General features: G+C 39.2%; 1 protein-coding gene across 2 annotated transcripts in view; it reads left to right on the forward strand.

Annotated features, from left to right (window-relative positions):
• Pcca (propionyl-CoA carboxylase subunit alpha) overlaps positions 1–22,165 on the forward strand; it is a 343,795-nt gene that overhangs the window by 145,667 nt on the left and 175,963 nt on the right. For both annotated transcript variants that reach the window (XM_031361748.1, XM_031361749.1), the window contains 3 exons: positions 14,430–14,573; positions 15,636–15,710; positions 19,726–19,794. In XM_031361748.1, the coding sequence (XP_031217608.1) occupies positions 14,430–14,573; positions 15,636–15,710; positions 19,726–19,794 (288 nt within the window). The remainder of the gene's footprint in view (positions 1–14,429; positions 14,574–15,635; positions 15,711–19,725; positions 19,795–22,165) is intronic.

Here is a 22,165-nt window from a genome sequence, read left to right on the forward strand (position 1 = left end):
ATATATATATATATATATATATATTAAACTTGGTTTTAACCAGTCCTTGTGGTTTTGGATGCTTGTGGTGGGTTTCCTTTAGTGGTCCTGTCCTTTGCCTAGTGGCAGGGGAGCTCATGATCTGAACTCTACTTCTCTTTTGCACCATGCATCTTTCTTCATTCTTTAACAATTTATCTGTCTATGGATGCATTTTACATCTCTGTAAGCATTATATAATTTTAAGGCAATTCCTATCATCTTGTCTGTGCCTAGACAACATTATCTTGTCTTTATCTAGATAACATCATGAACTCTATCATCTTGTGTGTGCCTAGACATCACCATGACTCTAGTGCATTTTTACCACTTTTTTTTTTTTTTAATTGAAAAAGAATGGCCTTGAACTCCAGGCTCAAGTGAACTTCTGGTTCAGCTCCATGAACTTGTTTTGATATATTTGGACTTAAATAGTTTTCACTTTTCTTTTCTTTTCTTTTTCTTTTCTTTTTCTTTTTTTTTTTTTTTTTTTTTTTTTTTTTTTTTTGGTTTTTTGAGACCAGGTTTTTCTGTGTAGCCCTGGCTGTCCTGGAACTCACTCTGTAGACCAGGCTGGCCTTGAACTCAGAAATCTACCTGCCTCTGCCTCTCAAGTGCTGGGACTAAAGTCATGCGCCAGAACTGCCCAGCTAATGTTTTCACTTTTCTCCCCCCATAGTTTTTCTCTTTTCCTTGTATTTTCATCGCTTAGCATTACTTCATTTCATTTCTGTTGTGGTTTGAGAGCTGTTTGAGAGCCTAAGCTTTTGTTAGAACCTGTCCCACAGCAGACAGCCTTGATCCCTGCAGGTCTGATGTCAGGTTATATTTACCAGGCCAGACATACCTGGCTGGGTGAGGACATTTTAGACTTCACTGTCATCAAGGTAATGTTTCTTACTATGGTTTTAAACAGTCACCATTCTTACCCTCTACCCATATAGAAGATACATATGATCTTTTGTTTCTTCCTTTGTATCTGGAAATTTCTTTCAAAGGCTTGCTTGTTGCAATATATATATATATACATATATATATATATATGTGTGTGTGTGTGTATGTATATGTATATATATGTGTATATATGTATATGTGTATATGTCATATATACACATATACATATATTCATATATATGAGTTTTTATGTCATTTCTCCTTCTGTTTTCTTCCTCTAATCCCTCCACATTTTCTCCTCCAACTTTCTCTCAAATTCATTCTGTTACACCTGCCTAATTCTGGTGGACTTTCAAAATTCTATTTCCGCTTATGTGTAAATACCGGCTTTTTTTTCTTCTGACAGTAGTAATGAATTTGTTTTTTAAATGACTTAAAATGTTTACAGATGTATTGCATTTGTGTGTACGATGATGTGTTCCTGTGAGGGCTGCACATGCCATGGTACATGTGGGGTCAAAAGTTAACTTCATATCACTCATTCTCTCTCCAACTTTACAAAGGCTCCAGGATCAAATCTCTTACCTGTTGATCCTCTTTGCTAATACTTCTTTAAAAAATTAAAATACCCTTTAAAAAACTGATTTTTTTCTTAGTTTTTTTCACTGATGTGTGTGCATGCCCATGTATTCTTGGGACTCCCTGCTTCTGCATTGATGTGTGCGCATGCTCATGCAATTCCTGGGACTCCTTGCTTCTGCACTAATGTGTGTGCATGCCCATGTAATTCCTGGGACTCCTTGCTTCTTCACTGATGTGTGTACATGCCCATGTAATTCCTGGGACTCCCTGCTTCTGCATTGATGTGTGCGCATGCTCATGCAATTCCTGGGACTCCTTGCTTCTGCACTAATGTGTGTACATGCCCATGTAATTCCTGGGACTCCCTGCTTCTGCACTGATGTGTGTACATGCCCTTGTAATTCCTGGACTCCCTGCTTCTTCACTGATGTGTGTGCATGCCCATGTAATTCCTAGACTCCCTGCTTCTGTGGTTTAATGCCTTTCTGCAATTTTGAAAATTATCTATTGCTATTTCTAGCATTATCTCTTCCTTCTGAACTTTTCCATTTGGGTAATTTTATTACATGCCTTTTTTTTTTTTTTTTGATGATTCTTTGGCCTCATGGTATACTTAATGCATCATTCACTCATGACTTTATAGTTTCACTTGTTTATATTTCAAGCTAGACTTTGTATTTGATTCTTTAAAAATGCAGTTCAGTGCTTGCTTTCGTATCTCGTATCCAACAGTTTCATTTTATCTTTTATTTCTTTAAACACAGTCATGTAGTTGTCTTATGGCATGTGTGACATTTTGTATTTCTGAAGCCCTATGAGTGTGCTCATTGATACTGTTGAGCTGGTGGTGCTTAGAGACTTTCATGCTTCATTATCTCTGACTGCATGTTACTTCTTGAAGTTTTTTTGTTTATTTAATTTTATATATATGAATGTTTTACATGTACACATACATGTGCATGTATGTATGTGCTCTATGTGCACACATGGTGTCAGATCCCCTGGAACTGGAGTTACAGATATTCGTGAGTCATGATGTGGGTATTGGAAATTGAACCCAGGTCCTCTGAAAGAGCAAAAAGTCCTATTGACTTCCGAGTAATCTCTCCAGCCCCAGGATATTTATTTGTTTGTCTGTTTGTTTGCTTGTTTATTTATTTGTTTGTTTATTTTCATTCTTTTTATGGTGCATGATACCTTGGATGATGGATTCTTTCCTACAGAGATTTGCCATTGTGGTTTTCTGCCCAGTGCTCATGTGCAGTTTTTCCTGCCTGGTGCTCATGTGAAGTTTTTTGTTTTTGTTTTGTTTTGTTTTGTTTTGCCCAGTGCTCATGTGTATTTTGTGTCACTAAGGGTCCCAGTTGAAAGTAAAATTTCTTGGGCTTCTGAGGGATGCTAAGCTGGTTTGCAGTCCAGCAAAGGGCTGCTGCTAAGATCACTCTGATCTTGAGGGTGTGCACATTTGTGGCCTCTACTCCCTGTGGAGCTGGTTTGTCGTTCTCTGTCTTGTAATGGCCTCTCATGTTTATGGCTGTACTTTTCAATCACTCCATGCTACCAGAGGAACAAAGTCCGTCCATGGTGTTACTTTGTACCTGGAATGCATACGTGCGTGGGAAAGAAGTGGTGCTGAGTGTCATGCTTAGGCCTCTCGAGCTCATTTGTTGGGTTTTGGGTGGTGATTGATTTCTTGATCTCTTGTTACCTACTCCCAGTAACTGAGTACTGGTGCCAAGCTGATGGCTTTAAGAAGTACGTTATATACATATAAATTTGTGCTCTTTCCTGTCCTGTACACATGGCCTCTGCCTCATTTATCACTCCCTTTCTAAACGACACATGGAAGTGCTTCTCTGACACCTAGACCTTCTCCAGTCACAGGATGTGCATCAGCTGCAAGGGAGGAGGCAGTTGAGCATGCAAATCAAATACTAACTAGTCCCATGAGTGTAATCCCAAAAGTCTTAATCTATGTCAGCTATATGAAAGAACTACTGGCAGAGTAAAAATACACCTATCAAATAACAAATTGGTTCTCATTTGCCACAGCAGAAGTTTGCTGTATTTTGAGGCCAATATTATAAATATTCATAGCATTTATTATTAATAGTAGTTGGTCACTTCCTTTGAAATTATACTTCTTAGCTCAGATCCTGTTTGTGTGAATATCCTTACAATTTTACCTTTTGGATATTAATTTGTTTTTGATTAAAATGATGCTTTTCTAACTTAGTGAATCTAATTAGATAATGAACTAGGAGATAGTTTTTTTTTTTTAATTAAGATAGGGACTTTATGCCATGATGAGGATGGCAGCTTGCAGTGAGATCCGGAGAGAAATTTGGAATGAGAAAACATTTGTGTTTTGTTCTACAAATAGACATGATTGTTACAAATAGACATGACTGTTGGGTTGGATACATACCATCATCTATAGAATTACCATCCAGTGTCTTTTTTAGGCCAACTTGTAACTGGATACCCTACTCCCTGACATAAGTTCTTGTTAAGTTGCCCAGGCTGGCCTTGAACTCCAGTACTCTGGTGATCTTCTTGGCTTAGCATCTCCAGGAGCCAGCAACATGTATTACCACACCTGACTCTTATGGTTTTCTTTGTTCTTGCGTTTGTTTCTGCCTCACTTGTTTTAGCCAGTTGTTTCTTTACGCTTGCCCCACAGTCTTCTACATCAGACAGCTCTTTGCAGTTAGTTGAAATCCAACTGCTACTGGAGTATTTCAATGCCTGTGTGCTTTTTATCCTGGATAGCTTTCCAGGAAATTATATTCTATCGTTTAAAGGTTACAGAATAGCCTTGGAGATAGGGTGGGGGTGAGGAGTTAAGTTGGTAAAAATTTTATCATGTTAGTTTTGACAATATAGTTTGCTCATGTTTAATAATTTTTCATACTTCTTTACTTTGGTTTATTTGTCATGAGTGTGATCCTGTTCACTATCAAGAAAAAATGAATTTTGCCTTCTTAGAATGTTTGTGTGTAGTGGGTATTTCATAGTAAGTTGACTACTAAATGGATCATGAAGAACAAATCTTGGACTTCTCACACCATTGAGGAAGCCTTTCTTGCATGTCTCCTCTTATGTAATCATAGCTAGCTTGGAACTTGTTACAGATTAGGGTGACTTCAAACTTGCTATGATCCTCCTGCCTCTGCTCCTGAATGCTGAAAGATTAAAGGTATGTGCTACCATATCTGGCTTTTGATACTGTTAAAACAATTCAAACATTCTGTTTCTTGATAGGAACATTTCTTTTTCAATAAATTTATTTTTATTATTTTAAAGTATGTGTATCTATGTGAATGTGTACAAGTGAGTCTGTACAGGTGCCTGTAGAGGTCAAAGGCATTAGATCCCTTGGAGCAGAAGTTAGAGGTGGTTGCGACCTATTTGATGTAGGTGCTGGGGATTGAATTCCAAAAGCAGGAAATGTTCTTAACCACTTACATTTTTTAAAATAGTATATTTTCTTTTCAAAATTTATGTTCTAAGCTGAGATTCTAATTCTTAAAGCACACACCAAATTCTGTAGTTTTTGCAATCTGTGTTATCTCCAATTAGTGCACTGGCTTGAGCAAAGAAGCCTGTGCTGTGCTTTGCTCCTTCGCTTGGAATTTCCTGAGCTTCTCAGTCTAGCTTCAGGCCATGTGTGTTTTCTGGTAACAGAAATCTGAGTAGCATCTTCACTTGGTGGATGGTGACATTTGGATTGATAAAGTGTGTGTTTCTGCAGAAATGTGCCTCTGAGAGTCACCAAGTTAAGGCCTTGGTGTAGCTTGGTGTAGCTTTGCTTTAGCTTGCATGCTTGCTTTAGCTTTGTTCTTCATATGGTCAGTTGATCGTAGATTATCCTGTACATCCCTAGACCCTTTTACATTGAGCCTTTTCTGACATTCCAGAGCAAAGTTAGCATAGTTTCCTCCTCTCTCCCCATTCTCTCATTCCTCTACTCCTTCAGTGTTGAGGAGGTCAGACATGCTCACAACGCTTGCACAAGGCCTGAATTTTATACCATTCAGGTTCCTAGCGTGTAGTACAAGCCCCTCTGCCTGTGTCAGTCTACTGGCCCTTGCTACATGGGATGGGGTCCGAGTCATGGTGCTCTGATGCTCTCAGAGCCGGTGGTTCCTCCCTCAACTGAGTCAGAAGCCATTTTGTCCCCAGCAGGATCAGCAAATGAAGATAGGTGTAAAAACCTCAGACACTATTTTTAGATATTTCCTTTCCATCTGTTGCCTGCCTTCCTATAAAAGATTTTGTTTCTAAGTAGTTGAATTTTTAAATCTTTACTGTGTAATTTGTATCATTGTGACAGTATTTGGTTTTCCCTATTCTTTGATAAGCCAAACTCCGCTCCCCATGTTTTCTTTTAGAACTCATTTTATATTTCATAATGGATCTCTTCATCTGGTATCAATTTTATTGTATTTATTTAAGACATTCAATGTATTCAATTATCTCACATATCTGTTAACTTGGAAAAATGTTTCTGCTTATTTGGGTGCTAGTGCTACAATGTTTTAGCTATTATACTATTCATTATAGTTCAGTATCCAAGAGAACTATTTACTTCTCAGTTTTATTTTTATATGTGAAAATTTTAGGTTATTAGATTACCTTAATTATATTTAATAAAAGAAAAAGAATTAAAATAATTTAGTTGCCAAAATCTTGGGAAAATGCTTTTAATTTTTCAGATATAATTTGTAAGATACAATCTTAAGAAAAATGGTTATGGTAACATTTTGAAATAGTACTTTGTTTCCTTTTAATAATACTTAATGATAATTAACATATTTTTGCCTGATCCAGCTATGTTTTTTTCCCCAAGTCTTCGTAACTGCTGCTTTCATTGTTCTCCTTGGCCCACCATTTGTCTTATGTGTAGGCATGGCTCTTCTGGTTCTCATACTAATATTTTTGACTTGGATGTTCAGTGTCTTGGCTAAAGAAACCCCATTGTATACCAGGCATCTCCTCATTACTAACTAGCTATTTTCCCTCTTATTCCAGTCCCTGAAAGGCAAGTCCCAGTAACATGACTCAGTGACCTCCCACCCCAAAACATACAGCCATGACCATCTACCTGTTACAGTGTGACTAACTGTTGTTTTGGCTTTTGTAACTTGCTTATGCATTCACTCAAAGATTGTTCAGAATTTCCTTAACCACTTCACTTGGCAGAACAGACTAGTCATTGTTTGCTTGCATAGATATTGAAGGTCATCTCCTGATTTTCCCCTTTACAAACCCTTCCCACACCCCTCCTTCATGACATGCCTGAGATTAGGCTTTAAGACTGTTGTCGTGCTAGTACCTAATCAGTAACTCTTAATTATAGTTGGATTGAGTCTATGTCTTTTCTAGGGTCCACAAACTCCATAACACTCAGTCAGCAACAGCATCTTGCCACAGGTCTCCATCACTACTGAGCACATTGTTCTCGTCACGTGACCAGGGCTTTTCTTCAGTCACAGGTTCCTATTTTATCTGTAGCTCTGGGTATTGTCTCCTGTGAGCTGTTGAGTGGGCGATATATAAGGGTTCCCTCACATGTATTACACTTAACCTTCTTACAAAAGCTTGGGGTTTGAAATAAATCAGATACCTTTTGACCCAATATAAACCCTTGAGTAACTATTAAAAAATACAACAGAAAATAAGAGAGAAGCAAAGGTTCTTTGAACTAATGTGTTGTGTGGTGATGATAGCCTGGTGGGGTGGATAGAGAATGAACTGCAGTGTGGTGGCTAGTTTATTAACTTGACACAAGCTAGAATCATTTTAGAAGAAGGAACCTCAATTGGGAAATGTCCCCATTTGATTGCTTGTGGACAAGCCTGCAGTGTATTCTTTGGATTGGTGATTGCTGAGAGGGCCTCTAAGCTGGTGAGTCTGGGTTCTATAAGAAAGCAGAGTGATCAAGCCACAAGGAGCAAGCCAATAAGCAGTACTCCTCTATGACTTGTGCATCAGCTCCTTCCTCCAGGTTCTCATTCTGTTTGAGTTTCTGTCCTGACTTCCTTCAATGATGTATAGTAATTTGGAAGTGTACGCCCATTCAACCCTTTCCTCCTCAAGTTGTTTTTGATCATAGTTTTTCCTGTGGTATTTTGGATGTAGACTTCTGAATTGGAAATGCTGATACTGCCAACATATAGGTAACTATGCATTTGCCAGCCACCAGGAATGTATGGCTCTTAGAGTGAGCCCTGATGTAAAATATGGGCTTTAATTATAGTTATATAATTATATTTCATATATTGATTAATTATAGTTATATCAATATATTTTATTATATTGATGTTGGCTCATAAACTGTCATGTTTCCATATAATGCAGCATGCTCATGGTCTGGGAAAGCTGGATGAAAGCAGGGCAGTTATATGGGAACTGTTCTAGCAGCCTGCTAAACTAGGAATCAGCAGCTACTCTGGTAAATAACCTCTTTTAAAATTGGTGTTAAATGCAAACAACTTCATGTGTCCTTCCTGAATTATCTTAATTTCAATTGGAATCAAAATATTCTTGACAAAGGACACCCTCTGAAGCAGAAATCCTTGCACCAAATCTTACTTGCATTTTCTCCCTAGTTATTCCCTTGCTTCTTGTTTTCTTTTTTCCCCTTCTTCCTCCTCCTTTCCTCCCTCCTTCCTGCACTGCATCTGAACCTTTGCCTTTTCTTCCTGGTAACTTTCTTTTTTTGCTATTTATTTTATGTGTATGTGTGTATGTCTGAGTGTATGTCTGTGTACCATGTGTGTGCCATAGCCCTCAGAGATCAGAAGTGGGTATGGAATCCCCTGAAACTGGAGTTACAGACACTTGTGAGCTGCCATGTGGGTGCTGGGAACTGAACTTGTGTCCTCAGGAAGAGCTGTAAGTGCATTCAACTGCTAAACTAGCTTTCCAGCTCCTGTGGTACTTTTTAGAAGTGGGAAAAATTAGCAAGAATAAGAGAGCCGTGGACTTGCATGTTGATGCTTGTTCTTCCAATATTGTTCCCAAATGTCTTCTTACATGCAGCATTCCAGGGCAGATAGCAGACATTATGTCATTGCACGTGGCTATTGTACTGTGCCTTTTAACATGTGACTGTGGTTTAATTTAAGAGGTTTTAATACCAAATTCCAACCTGTATCATGTTGTATCTTCTACATTGAAGATCTTTGGGAGATCTCTTATTTTTGAGGTTGTTGCTTTCTTCTTTGCACATGTATGTGTCTATAGATACGCATGTGTCTGTTTTCACGTACACATGTATGCCCGGGTACATACACACATGCATTTGTATGCATATGAGGAACTGAAATTGGCATCAGGGGTTTCCTTCAGTCCATAACCACTTTATTGAGGCAGAGTCTCTTGCTGGACATGTAGTGTGCAAGTTGGACAGTCTAGCCTACTTTGGAAACATGCCTCTGTCTTCTGAGTGATGGGATGCCTCACCTGTGTGGGTTTTGTGTGCTTTGGAATCTGAACTCAGGTCCTTATACCTGTGTAACAGGTGACTTATTCATGGATACATCTCCCCAGCCCTTCAAATGTTACTAAGTTTAAAAACTACTTTTGAAGAATGCGGTCTATGGTTGCAGACATGGCTCAGTCCATACAAGCATAGAGACTTGAGTTCAATCCCTAGAACTCAGATGAGAAATCCAGGCATACTTGTGAACCTTCTCCCAACTTTAACTTTTCAAATAAAGACTAGAGCCAATGGTTGGGCAGTAGGAGGGAAGGTGGAGCTGAAAAGTTTGGGGGAGAAGGGAGAGGAGAGGAGGAGGAGGAGGTGGAAGGAGAATGGAGCAGAAGCACATGGCTTGGAGAAACCGCAAGTTATATGGGTTATAATAGATGGGAATAGAGTAGTGTAGTGGTAGATCTGCCCAATCTAGGCATGTATTTTGTATTAAAAGAAAAAAGGCAGGCATAGTGATGTGATATACCATAGGCCAGCACTGGGGAGACAGACAGTGGATCCCTTGGGCTTGCTGACTAGCCATATTAGCCTACTCAGTGAGTTCTAGACCAATGAGAGACTGGATCTCAAAATGTAAGTGGTGTCTGAGGAGCAACATCAGAGGTTCTTTGGCACACATGTGAACACATTCACACTCTTATAAACATGCATCTCTATACACATGCACTTGTACACACACATCCACACGTATGTACACATGGCCATGATGTAATCTGACATGCTTGCAATGGGAAAAGGTAGTCCTCATTCTTAGTTATTGATGTCACAATTTCCTCTTTTAAATTAATATTTTTTTCTATTTTAAATTCTGCTTTTCCCTTTTTCTCTATTTATGGTTTGAATTACTAATGATTCGATGATTCTCATTGATAATTTAGCAGTTCTGTTGGGTTTTAGTTCTTGTCTACATTGCAAGTGAAACTATGTTCTCTGAAAGTAGATGTAGTTGGACAAATACTTTTACTAACTTTGGAGTAGTGTAGCCCCACTCCCCCTTTTCTTTGCATGTATATGTGTGTGGTAAGTTTATCTATGGGGAAGCCTGTCAGATGGACAGCTAAGGTTTTGTTTTGCAGCTTTTATAAATTGTTTTGCTATCTTTGAGTTCTGGATCCTTTTTCTGAGTTTTTGAAACAGGGTCTCATTATGTAGTCCTGGCTGGCCTGGAACTTACTGTGTAGGCCAGGATGGCCCCAAATTCACTGAAATTCACCTGCTTGTACCTCCCTAGTTCTAGAATTAAAGGCCTATGTCAACATGGCCTTCCAAGTTTTGGATTTCTACTCATGTTTAATATCCCACTTTGGCCTTCTTGCTAGGGCCCTCAGGCTGCCAATGCAAAGTGCCTTTGGCTGGATGGCTTAACCAATGAACAGTAGTTTTTTACAGTCCTGGAGGCCGCTCATCCAAGACCAGGGTGTCAGCAGGGTTAGTCTCATTGGGATGCCTCTTTCCTTGGCTTGCCGATAGATGTCTGTCTGCACATGGCCTTGCATTGTGCTGTGTGTCTGGGCCCAGCCTCTTCTCATGAGGGCCCTAGGCATAATGGAGTAGGGCCCACCTTAATGACCTCATTTAAGATAGTTACTTCATTAAAGGCCCTGTCTCCTGATGTACAGTCTCATTCTGAGGTAGCAAGTTAGAACATCAAGATAGGGGGAAGATACACCACAGCCCCAGCAGCCCTGTCTTCCTGTATTGATCTGTTAATTTTCAACAGGAATACTCCATGACAAAGTTTGTGTAGCTTTTCTTTTTTTTCTTTTTTTGTGCAGCTTTTCTTGAATGTCGCTATTATTTTCGAGGTGTGTTTGCAGGAGTCATGTGCTGAGGTCTCTTAATGTGCTTTTTATCCTTCATTCCTGTAGATCAAAAGTCTAATAACTTTGGGTCTTTATTTTGAAATCCCATATTCCCAGGAGGGAGGCCTTCAGAATTTTAATGGGCACATGTTCTAGACACTTTGCTGTGCTCTCCAGGACTGTAAGAAATTAATGTTTGTTGGTTAAGCCACATACGCCCATTAGATCCTGTTCTAGACATAGTCTTTCTGAATTCAGAGAGCAGAACCAAAAATAAAGGCATCTGTTATCCTTCTAGGCGAAAACAGCAGCAAGGGAAAAGATAGAGACTTATAGTACCAAGCACTTTAATGAAACCCTGTTTTATAGGAAGAGGACAGTTCCCTCCTATTTTAGCGAGTACTCCTGTCTATCCTTATGATATCTATATTCATATCCTGTTCAAGATAGGGCTGACTCCAACACATTCAGCTTTTGAAAGAGCTTTCACAGATCATCTCTACCTGATACCCGTCTAGTCACACTTGATATATTTACTAAAGATACCATGTAAGAGATGTTAGTTTAAAATGGTATTATTTAGAGATTTAAAATTTGTACCATATACCTCTCCTCACAGGTGTCTCCTTTGGAAGTGTTGATTAAGTTTTGAATAAGCATGTTCTTATGGAGGACTTGCAAATTTCAAAATGCCATTCATGATTGTGAATGCAGGACTTTCTACTTTGAGTCATGGAAGTTTCTGCTTTGACTAAGTATAGTCACAGAGTACTAGCTGCCAAACATTTACAGTCAAACATCCCTCTGTTCAAGAAACATGGACTCTTTTTTTCCCATCGTCCTCTCTGCACAGTGGTGGAGTGACTCTTCCCTCATCTGTACTAGGTTTCTCTTGCTGTTAACACCCACACCTATGCAGTTACAGTTTACCCAAATTATTTTTCTGATAAGGAAGGCCTACTGATGTTGTTACCTATTTTAAAAAATGCTTTAGCAACTATTAGGTAAATTCAGAGAAAAGTCTTAGAAGTTTAGGTCAGGGAGAAATGGAACAAATAAGTTGTGGATGGCCGCCTCACTCCTCTTAACTGCACGATCCCAAAGCTGAAGGATAATGCACAGGTCCAGCTAGACAGAGTTATTTTCATCATGTTTCATCAAAGAAAATACAAAGCCCTTTACAAGACTGTCATGTTTACTTATGTTTTAAATCTTTAAATGATTTCTGACTTGGAGTAAAGATGGAGAAGTAAAAAGGACTCTGAGCTCCCATTACTAGTCCTGTCTACAGTTGCCCTTTCTGTAAGTTCATATGCAGGGCCACATATATTTTCTTTACCATAAGAATTTTCAGAGTAAAACTTCAGGCATAATTTTTACATAGCCACAGAATTCCATATCACAGTGGTGACATTGCTGCATTGCTGTTATCCAGAGGCCTCACTAAAGCTTGCTAAAGAAGGGGATATTTCTAAGTCAGGGTTATTTGTAGCACATAATCATTCCTTGTTTTGTTTTGTTTTGTTTTGTTGTCTTCCTTTTTCCTGTTTCCTTTTGCTTTTGAAGATTGGTCTCTTCCAGTATAGCTCAAGCTGGCCTTGAACTTTGGATCTTCCCGCCTCTGCTTCTTGAGTGCTGAGGTCCTGGGCCTATATTACCACACTCAGCTCTCTCTTTAGTTTCTCTTAATCTGGGACAATCTCATGGCCTTTTAGTCATTTGTAATCTTTACCTTTTAAAGTAAGCATAGGCTTTTTTTTTTTCCTTTTTAATAGTCCTCATTCAGAGTTCATCAATTTCTTATAGATGCACCTTTGCCCTTCTGGAGGATGGCTCCAGCAGTGGGAGCTTCTGTGAGCACCGTGCGAGTGCCATGAGTTTCTGAACCCCACGGTTGCTGATCTGGGTTGTGGTAGGAAGTGTGCCCAGTGTTTTCATGCTGCACACTCACTGCATTCCTTTTGTTGTCAGTGAAGTAGCTCAAGGGAGATGCCCTAAAATTCTCTAAATATTTCATTTTGGCTGTCTCCTTATAGTTTCAACACTCACTAACTTGACCATACTTCCTAGCTTCTGTTCAGTTCTATTCTCTTTGTATTTTTACTTTTTATATAGTTCTTTTGGAGCGCTGGTCATACAAAGTGAAAATTGAGTCTTTCACTTAATTAAAACTTTTGAATAAGGTTGTGTAAACTGTGCTTTGTCTCATAGTAGGTTTACATCTTATAGCCGCGAACAGTCCAGGGTGCTGAGATGTTCTTTTCTCATGGGATTGGTGTTGAGCATTAACAGAGGGCTTTGTGTTTTCTTCTTAGAGAATATTGTTTCTAACACATCGCAATTTGATTTAAAATATATATGTATTAAACTGTCTAATAAGTTCTTTATTTAGTGTCACATTTATTTTACAAAGGGTAGATGCTTATTTTAGCAATGATTTGTCATTAAAATTATGTCAAAATGTCTTAAAATGTTGTTGAAACTGTAAACAAACTCATAACACACACAGAGCTAATTATGGATGCCATCTGTTTATTTTTACCAAGCGTTCTTTTTTTTTTTTTTTTTTTAAAGACCATGGCATTGTCTGGTTATGATAAGCTTCAAGATTATTATAATGACTAAGCCCTGTCCTTCAATTAGTGCAGCTGAAGCTAGAAGATGATTCATTTGTTCAGTGACCTTTTCTTGTATCCATGTATGAAATCTGACATGTCATAATAATGAAATTATTGTGACATACACCTAGAACTTAATTTTTAAAAGAAAAAATAATGGTATCAAAGTATTAGGTATGGCCAAAGATTTAAAAAAATTTTTGAACTTACTTGAGATTTTAGATAAAGAGTACATGTTCTTTTTAAGTGCTGTAAATGGCCTTATTTGAACCCAAGTCTAAGGATTTCTATGTGAACAGTCAAGCAAATTATAATGATGTCTATCTGTTCGTGTGGCTGTATGTGAGTGGTGTGTTTTTGCACATATGTATCCCATGTGTTGGTGTGGAAGGCCTGGTACTCCCCTGGCACCATCAGCTGAAGTAGTTATCAGCAGTCTGCTGAGAAAGCAGAATGCCCCCCATCAACCTGGTCTGCTAATGTGCATGCTAAGCACTGCCCAGGTCTGTCTGGAGGGAAGGCAACCTGAAGGCTCCATCTGCTGCTTCCTGCCATGCTGCACTGATGCAAGATTACGCTAATCTTGCTTCTTGTCAGGACGGGTTAGTGAAAGCATGCAAGTGGGCACGATTCAGACTGGACGAGGGCTTGAGAACACCAGCGGTCTCTCCACAGATGCCTCAGCAAGTGTAGCAGAGGATGATTATCAGCCATGTTGAGAACTGCAGCAGCAAAAGAAATGTAGAGCTAAACTGTTAAATTTGGGGCCACAAATTAATCAAAATTGGGAAAAGTAATAGAGAAGCTTATGCATACTTTCAGGGTGATTCTGACCTTCATCTGTGTGGAGTTGTATTTATTCTTTCATTTTATGTATTCCACTGAAGATTTTTAGCCAGGTATTACTAAAGGTTAAGCAGAATTACTTTACTCTGAAATTTGTGAATTCCATTGTTGATGTACATTTTTTTTTCCTTTTTCTTCACCTATTAACTGGCGATCTTGGCTTTACAGGTTGAACATCCTGTCACAGAGTGCATTACTGGCCTGGACTTAGTCCAAGAAATGATCCTTGTTGCTAAGGGTTACCCACTCAGGCACAAGCAAGAGGATATTCCCATCAGTGGCTGGGCAGTTGAATGTCGGGTTTATGCTGAGGTAAAACGCATTTTGATGGTAGATGGGGGGTGGAATGGGGTCCCTAAGTTGTTATGTCCAAGTTGGAACAGCCAGTGTGGCTAAACCATAGATAGAATAAGGCTTTGATAGCCTGTGGTCAAAGCAGAAAAACACTAGGTAGTTTGCAACAATTAAAAACAGAATGGAGTTCAAGTAATTCTTGTGTTTTTCTGGGTGGGGAAGTCAATAGCAATGTGCTGGGCTCCAGCAGAGCCTCATCTGGGGGTTCTTGACTTTGTCCCTTATGATTCCACAGACAGGCTGTAAACTGCAAAGCTTTTGGTAAAGTTTCCACCCTTGTTTCATAATTTTAATTACAAGTTTTGCCAAAGTCTTAGTCTGACAGTTCATACAAATCACATAACAGATCAGTCAGCTTCTGAAGATGCTTTTTTTCAAGAGCTAGAACAGAAATGCAACATAAACATTTATGCAATCTTTTAGGTGCAAAATACTATAAATATGAAACCCTGAATCAGCATATCTCTAAGAGGGCTGTGACCTGTTTTGAAATCTGTAGGTAACTCAAACCCACACATTGCCAAGTGGCCACTCACACTTCCCAGCTCTGCTCTCATGATGTTTGCAAGTAGAACATGTACATGTATAGAAGCATGTATGGCTTTCTGAGTCTCTGCTGGAAACAGCTGCTTTACCATATGCGAGCTGTTTGGAGAAGTAAGAAAAACAAATCTCTTTGCTGTATTGAATTTGCTGTTCTGAACTTGAGCTGTGTTTGATAGAGAGTCTAGGTCATTTTATTTTTTGCCCAAGGCATTGTAAGAAATTTTAGAAAAAGTTGGAATTTTACCAACTTCAATAAAGTACTGTAGAGGTCAGGCTAAACTCTGCTTGTGGCTCTGTTTCATTTTTAAATATACTTGAAAGTTGTCTAGAGGATAAGACAATTGTACTCTGGAATCTGTGACTTGGTAAATATCGTATGTTAAAACAGACCTATAAATACTTCTCATTGTTGTTAACCTTCCCTGTGATGGCTTATGTTTCAAAGCCTGTGTTTCCCTTTCTTTGAACCTCCAGGACCCCTACAAGTCTTTCGGTTTACCGTCTATTGGGAGACTTTCTCAGTACCAAGAGCCGATACATCTACCTGGTGTAAGTCATTAACTGTGATCCCAACTGAGGGGCTCAGCCCTTGATTTATGCCACACTTTTATGTTAAAGAATGTGAACACTAAAGGATGTAAATTGAGGGACAAGGGAAATTCGTGGGGAGTCATTTTTGTGTTAAATAAAAATATTTTTTGTACTTTATGGTACTTAGAAATATCAGAAACCACTCAACAGGGTGAGTTCACACACATCTAATCATATAAATGATAGTATATATTGTGAAAGATCATAGAATCCTAAGAATGGGAAATGACTTTTTTTTGTGTTAAAAATGTAATCTTTTCCTTAACAAAAAAAAAAAAAGAGAGAAAATCTAATCCAGCCCTGTGTTATAGTCAGATGTCAAGAAATTCAAGCACAAAATAAACTCATTAGCAGGACTTTATTAAAGAGAACAAAGTGCCTGATTTTGTGTGGTGTCACCAACTTTGAGGAAACAGTGACTAGTATTCATTTTATTCCATAGTTCATCTGTTCTTGTCCCTTTTAAGAAATTTGATTGCTTCAGAAGAACAAGAGCGGCACCCTCTCTCTTACTCAAGGTATTGAGTGCACGTATAGATGACATTATGTTAGCCGTGCGTGAAAAGGCTGTACCATCTGTGAATAGGATTATTCAGTTTGATGGCTGCTAAGAAGATGGTGAAAGATTACAGGAAGAATTCTGAATTTGAAGATGTTATTGGATATATGATTTATTTCACTTTTAAACTGATTTTTACCCATGTGCTTTCTAAAGGGACTTGACCCTTTCTAGGCCTGGAGACTCCATGCTGTGTTCAAAGCCTGGAGGCAGAAAAAATTTGTAAAGATTGAACAGGCATTCTGTGATGCTAAATAGCACATGAGAGCAAGTGTCATAGGGACATATCTAAACACTTTTTTAATCAAACAAAAAAAGTCTTAAATAAGAAGCCATAATGATTACTCTAGTTGTTAGAAGTTTCCACCACGTTGTAATAGCTCACAGGATGTCAAACATTTTGCCCTCTCAAGTTTTTGCAATTTGCAATTTTCAAACGTGAGACCTGTTGAAAGCCCAAGTGATAATGGACAAACTCTACCCCCTACAGTCTTTGTCCCACCAAATCTTTCTTCAATTAATGCTGCAGCAGGAGTTTTATGTAATAACATTTGCAGTTGTGATCCATCCATAGAAAGAAAAAAACAATTAAAATGCCTTAAATGTTCTGCTTACTGCTGTTATTTGAGTGTGTGAATGTTGCATGTCAGCTAAATGGACCAAGGAATAGATAAAGGGATTGGGGGCAGGAGAGTGCGCACTAAGCTTTGTCTATCATTATTGCTGGGAGCAATCAAATTGATGTCAGCAGGACAGTAGACGCGTTGACAGCTGTAATTATGTATCTCCATGGTGATCACTTTTGGCCTGTCATGGAGGCCCACGAGTCCCCTCCCTTCGACACATTTAATCATATTGGGCTGTCACTTGTCAGGTAGACACGGCGGGCTGGGAGCTGTGCTGAGGGGAGACACAGTGGGCTGGGAGCTGTGTTGAGGGGAGAGGTGAATTGATAATGAAGGCTGGGAGCTGCCTCATAGTTTCCAGGGTCCACTTTTTGGCTGACAAAAGCAATTTTAATTGTTCTGGAGGTATCTGGAGGCTGACTTGAGAACCTCACACTTGGGATGGTCCTCAGTGTGGTTCTCTTTTTCCCTCACTGTACTAAAGCTAGATGTATCATTTTCACAGGGAAGCCAGCTTTGGATCTTGGGCTTTTTGGTCACAAGAAAGAGCAAATATTTCAGAGTTAACTTTTGATTCATACCTTTCACGCACATCATTAAGGCTGAAACATGTTTGCAGGGCAGAGATGAGGCTGTTCCTTGTAGTCTTTGATCTTCCAAGTTTGTGAATTTATTTTCAGATCACACTGGTGTTGTGCTTAGAGCTCCATTTGCTTTCATTCTTGAAATGGCCAATGACAGTAATGTAGGCTTTATATGCATGGAGCAATGGGCATCAAATTTTGTTTTTAATTGATTGTTAGAAGTAAGATATATAGTTGGCTATTACTTGGAAAAATGTATATAAACTGTGAGTTAAAAGTTGTTAAAAAAAAGTTCTTTTGTTTTTCTTTATACAGTTTCTTTGGGAATGTTTATCTGCCTGTGTGTGCTGATTGTATATATGTTTTGATTTGATCCCATGTGTTTAAGGTGATACATTTCTGTAATTATTTTAGCAATCAGCAAAGACAGTTATACCTAGCAACTGCTGATAGTTTTCTTAGCACTTAGGATAGTATTATTTAAGACAATGAGAGCTGTCTTATGAACTGCAGAGGAATACAATAATATTCCTTATTTCCTGTACTATTTTACTAGTGGGTTGGACGTCAGCTGTGCTGAGAGCCAGGGCTTCAGATCTGCAGCAATTCGAATGGTAAACAGGCTTTGGCGATGCGCTGTGGGTATAAAGCTGACTCTGTGGTCAGAGTGGTTCTGGCTTATTGGCACCAGAACTCTTAACCAAGTAATCAGCAGCCAGGTTACCAGCAACCATTTACGTGCGAGAGAAGAAACAGTGTCACTTTTCTGTGTTCATGGCTGCCTGCAGATTCTTTTCTTTTCTTCTTTCCTTTTCTTTTTTTTTTTCTTTTCTTTCTTTCTTTTTTTTTTTACAAACACCAAATTTTATAGAATTTATACTTGGAAGAATGTTTTCAGTAAATAAAGGCCACACATATCTTTTACGAATGTGGGGTGGCTTTCACTTTAAGACCTTCAGGTAGGAACTCGGGGTACATGGGCCCAAGTTGTTGCTTGTGCTGCACATATAGAAATAGATGCTCCCTGGGCTTGTTACAAGCTTCTCCTTAAAACCATTCAAAGAGGAGAGTGGTGTGGTTTTCACTTATCTTCTGATGTCAAGTAATAAAGCCATCACCCATTCTCACATGGATATTCTAGACAAGAGGTTTTACATGTGGTCCCTTGATAATTGCCTAAATTAAAATATTAAAGGCCCACCAGCCGCTGTGTTGACCTTTTCTGTCTTGCCACAAACAGATGAGCTGCTGTTTATTGGGAAGCCTCCTTCTCAAAGGTGTCAGAACCCTGAGGTTCCTCTTTTCTATCCCACCCCTAAAATGCTGGGCATCGTCCTGCTGTTCTAGAACCTTCGATTAAATTCCTCCATCCTCAAGCCCTAAGATAAGCCTGTCAGTCTTAAATATTTTGAGTAGCTTCTAAATACTTCAGATTCCAAAACTTAGTCACAATAATTTAATAAATGTTCTGTCCTTGGCAGATGCTCATTCAAAGTTTTACATGGCTAACCTCTGTGCTGTACTTCAGGTATCAAGCTGGGAGAGGAAAACAAGGATCAGTGATGCACTAACTAACTCATTGGCTGGTTAACAGCAACCAGTGGCTTCAAAAGGATGTTTTGAACCTGTGCCGGTTCTGCCCAAGATGAAAAGTGTAGAATCCGAACTCTTAATTGGAGCTTGTATTCTCACAGAGCAGAGCCACAGGGAAAGCTGTGTAAACACGAAGGCCTCTCGGGGCTAACAGTAACAGAAAACAGCGCTCACAGCTAAAGGGCTGGGGAAAAAGGCAAAGTGTTGGCTTTTCACAAAAGCCTGTCCGGTTTCTGTGGCTCAGAGGACCTGTGAAGAAGTCTGGGCTGGGCCAACCCAGGATTCTGAGTGGGGGCAGGGGCTTTAGATGGCTGTCATCCCAACAGGCTGCAGCCAGTTGCAGGTGTTCCGAAGGGCAGGGATGTATGAAGCCTTCCTCTTCCCAGTTTCTTTCTTTTGAGTGAAAGAACAAAAATTATAAGCTGTACTGCATATTAGAGATCAAACATCAGCCTCGCATTATGTATCTGGGTTGTTTGGCGTTTTCCAGAGGTAAGGGTGTTGAGATTGAAACTTTATCATTCATTTTCTCCATGGAAAAACAGCTTGTGGCTAAATAAAACAAATCTTCCCAATATGAAGTTGTGTACCTTTTCTTTTCTTCCTCTCAGGTCCGAGTTGACAGTGGCATCCAACCAGGAAGTGACATCAGCATCTATTATGATCCTATGATTTCAAAAGTTAGTTCTATTTGTCAAACAGTACACATATTTAATTAAGGAATTCAAACTTGAGCCTGTCTGTTTGTCTATCTGTCTGACTCTCTCCCTTCCTTCCCTCCCTCCCTCCCTCCTCCCCTTCCTTCCATCCTTCCTTTAATTTACTACATCCTGATCACAGTACAGGATGTACCTTTTCTTAACAATGTATTCTAATTAAACAAACCAGTAAGCAGTATGTGTAAGTGTCAGGTGCTGTGGAGAAACTGGTCCTATATTTGTTAAGAGTACTTTTGTTCTTCAAAGGTTTTCCAGTCTACAACTTGAGTGGATTTGACTTTTGTTGTTTTACACTATGGCTGGAGCCTAGAGCCTGGTGCATCTCAGTCAGGCACAGTACCACTGAGCCTCCACGCAACCCAGTTAACTTTTATAGAAAAGTGCAATAGGATTTGGCCCATGTGTCTTTTTAAACTTTGCAAATTAAAGTTGAAAATCATGAGTCTCTAAAATATTAAGATCTCATAAATAGTAAAATGTTGCAGGTTTTATTTGAAAATGCCTTGTCTATGAAATAGTAGCTTTGTCTCAAGGACGGATTAACTTCAAATTTTCTTTTAGTTTTGTGCTGGAGATGAAACAGGAATCCTGCGAGTTTGTTCAAGGCTCTGCTGTGGCCCACATCTCTAGTGCCTTGAGTGCTCTCGTATATAGCTATGACTGCAGAAACTAGCCATTTTAATCTTTGAAGTTTTTTTTTCACTTAAGTTTTTAAGCATTAATATTTTAAAAATAAACCTTAGAAGTTTTGCTTATTAGAGAAACACAATAGAAAAGTAGAAATACGTAAAATATTTCAAATTGATTTTCAAATTAACTATTTCTTTTTAGATGAATGAACCTCTGTCCAGAAAAATGCCCTATAAATTTTCTAGATGGCTCATATGTGTAAAATTTATTTAATTATTTTTTTTGAGATGCTGTCTCACTATGCAGTTGGTAGATCTGGAACTGGTTTTGTAGATTCACAGATATCTATCTGCTTCTGCCTCCCAAGTGCTAGCTTTAAAATGTGGGCTACCTTGTGGCAAACTGGTTTTATATTGAAGAACTTGTAAAATTTACCAGAATAATTGCAACCTACTACTTAATAATATACATCAGAAAAATCCTTAATGTATATTGTCAATGTCTTACTTTTAATTCATAGAGATTACATATAAAAGGACCCTGCAGACAAAGTCTTCTTCATTTTTAACCAGCACCTTTAGTTTTTGGTTTATGTTCTGGTTGACCCAGTAATTTTAAGGACAGTCTAGCTTTTTCTTTCACTTTCTTACTGGTTCTTTTGCAACTTACAAAAGTTTTAGCTGTTTAGGAAGTCAAACTTGGAAGCAGAGAAAACCAGGGAAATTAGAAACGTTGTCCCCAGTCCCACACTGTGCCATATGCTGGTCTGCTATACCACATGCTGACAAGCTGTACCATGTATGGGTTTTCTGTGCTATGTGCTAGAGTACTATGTTACATGCTGGTGTGCTGTGCCATGTGCTGATGATGTGCTGTACCATGTGCTGATATGCTATGCCATGTGCTGATGATGTGCTGTGTCATGTGCTGATGTGCTGTGCCATATGCTGATGATGTGCTGTACCATGTGCTGATGATATGCTGTGTCATGTGCTGATATGCTGTACCATGTGCTGATGATATGCTGTGTCATGTGCTGATATGCTGTGTCATGTGCTGATATGCTGTACCATGTGCTGATGATATGCTGTGTCATGTGCTGTGTCATATGCTGATGATGTGCTGTGTCATATGCTGATGTGCTGTGCCATGTGCTGACGTGCTGTGCCATGTGCTGATATGCTGTGCCATGTGCTGATGATGTGCTGTGTCATATGCTGATGATGTGCTGTGTCATGTGCTGATGATGTGCTGTGTCATGTGCCGATGTGCTGTGTCATGAGCTGATATGCTGTGTCATGTGCTGATGTGCTGTGCCATGTGCTGATATGCTGTGCCATGTGCTGATGATGTGCTGTGTCATGTGCTGATGTGCTGTGTCATATGCTGATGATGTGCTGTGTCATGTGCTGATGTGCTGTGTCATGTGCTGATGATATGCTGTGTCATGTGCTGATGTGCTATGCCATGTGTTGATGTGCTGTGTCATGTGCTGATGTGCTGTGCCATGCATGTGCTGGTGTGATGTGCCATGTGCTGGCATGTTGTGGCAGTTCCTCAGGCTCTCCTCTCTACTCTCCTTAATCCTTCTGCTGTGCTTGTTTACACAACATGTTTGTTTGTTATCAAGAGAAGAACTTGTTTGTTTTGTTCTCAAGTGTTTCTCTACTGTGACAATGATGTGTAAGAGGAATGTCTGAGA

The sequence above is a fragment of the Mastomys coucha genome, unplaced genomic scaffold, assembly GCF_008632895.1.
Source record: "Mastomys coucha isolate ucsf_1 unplaced genomic scaffold, UCSF_Mcou_1 pScaffold9, whole genome shotgun sequence".
Taxonomy (NCBI): domain Eukaryota; kingdom Metazoa; phylum Chordata; class Mammalia; order Rodentia; family Muridae; genus Mastomys; species Mastomys coucha.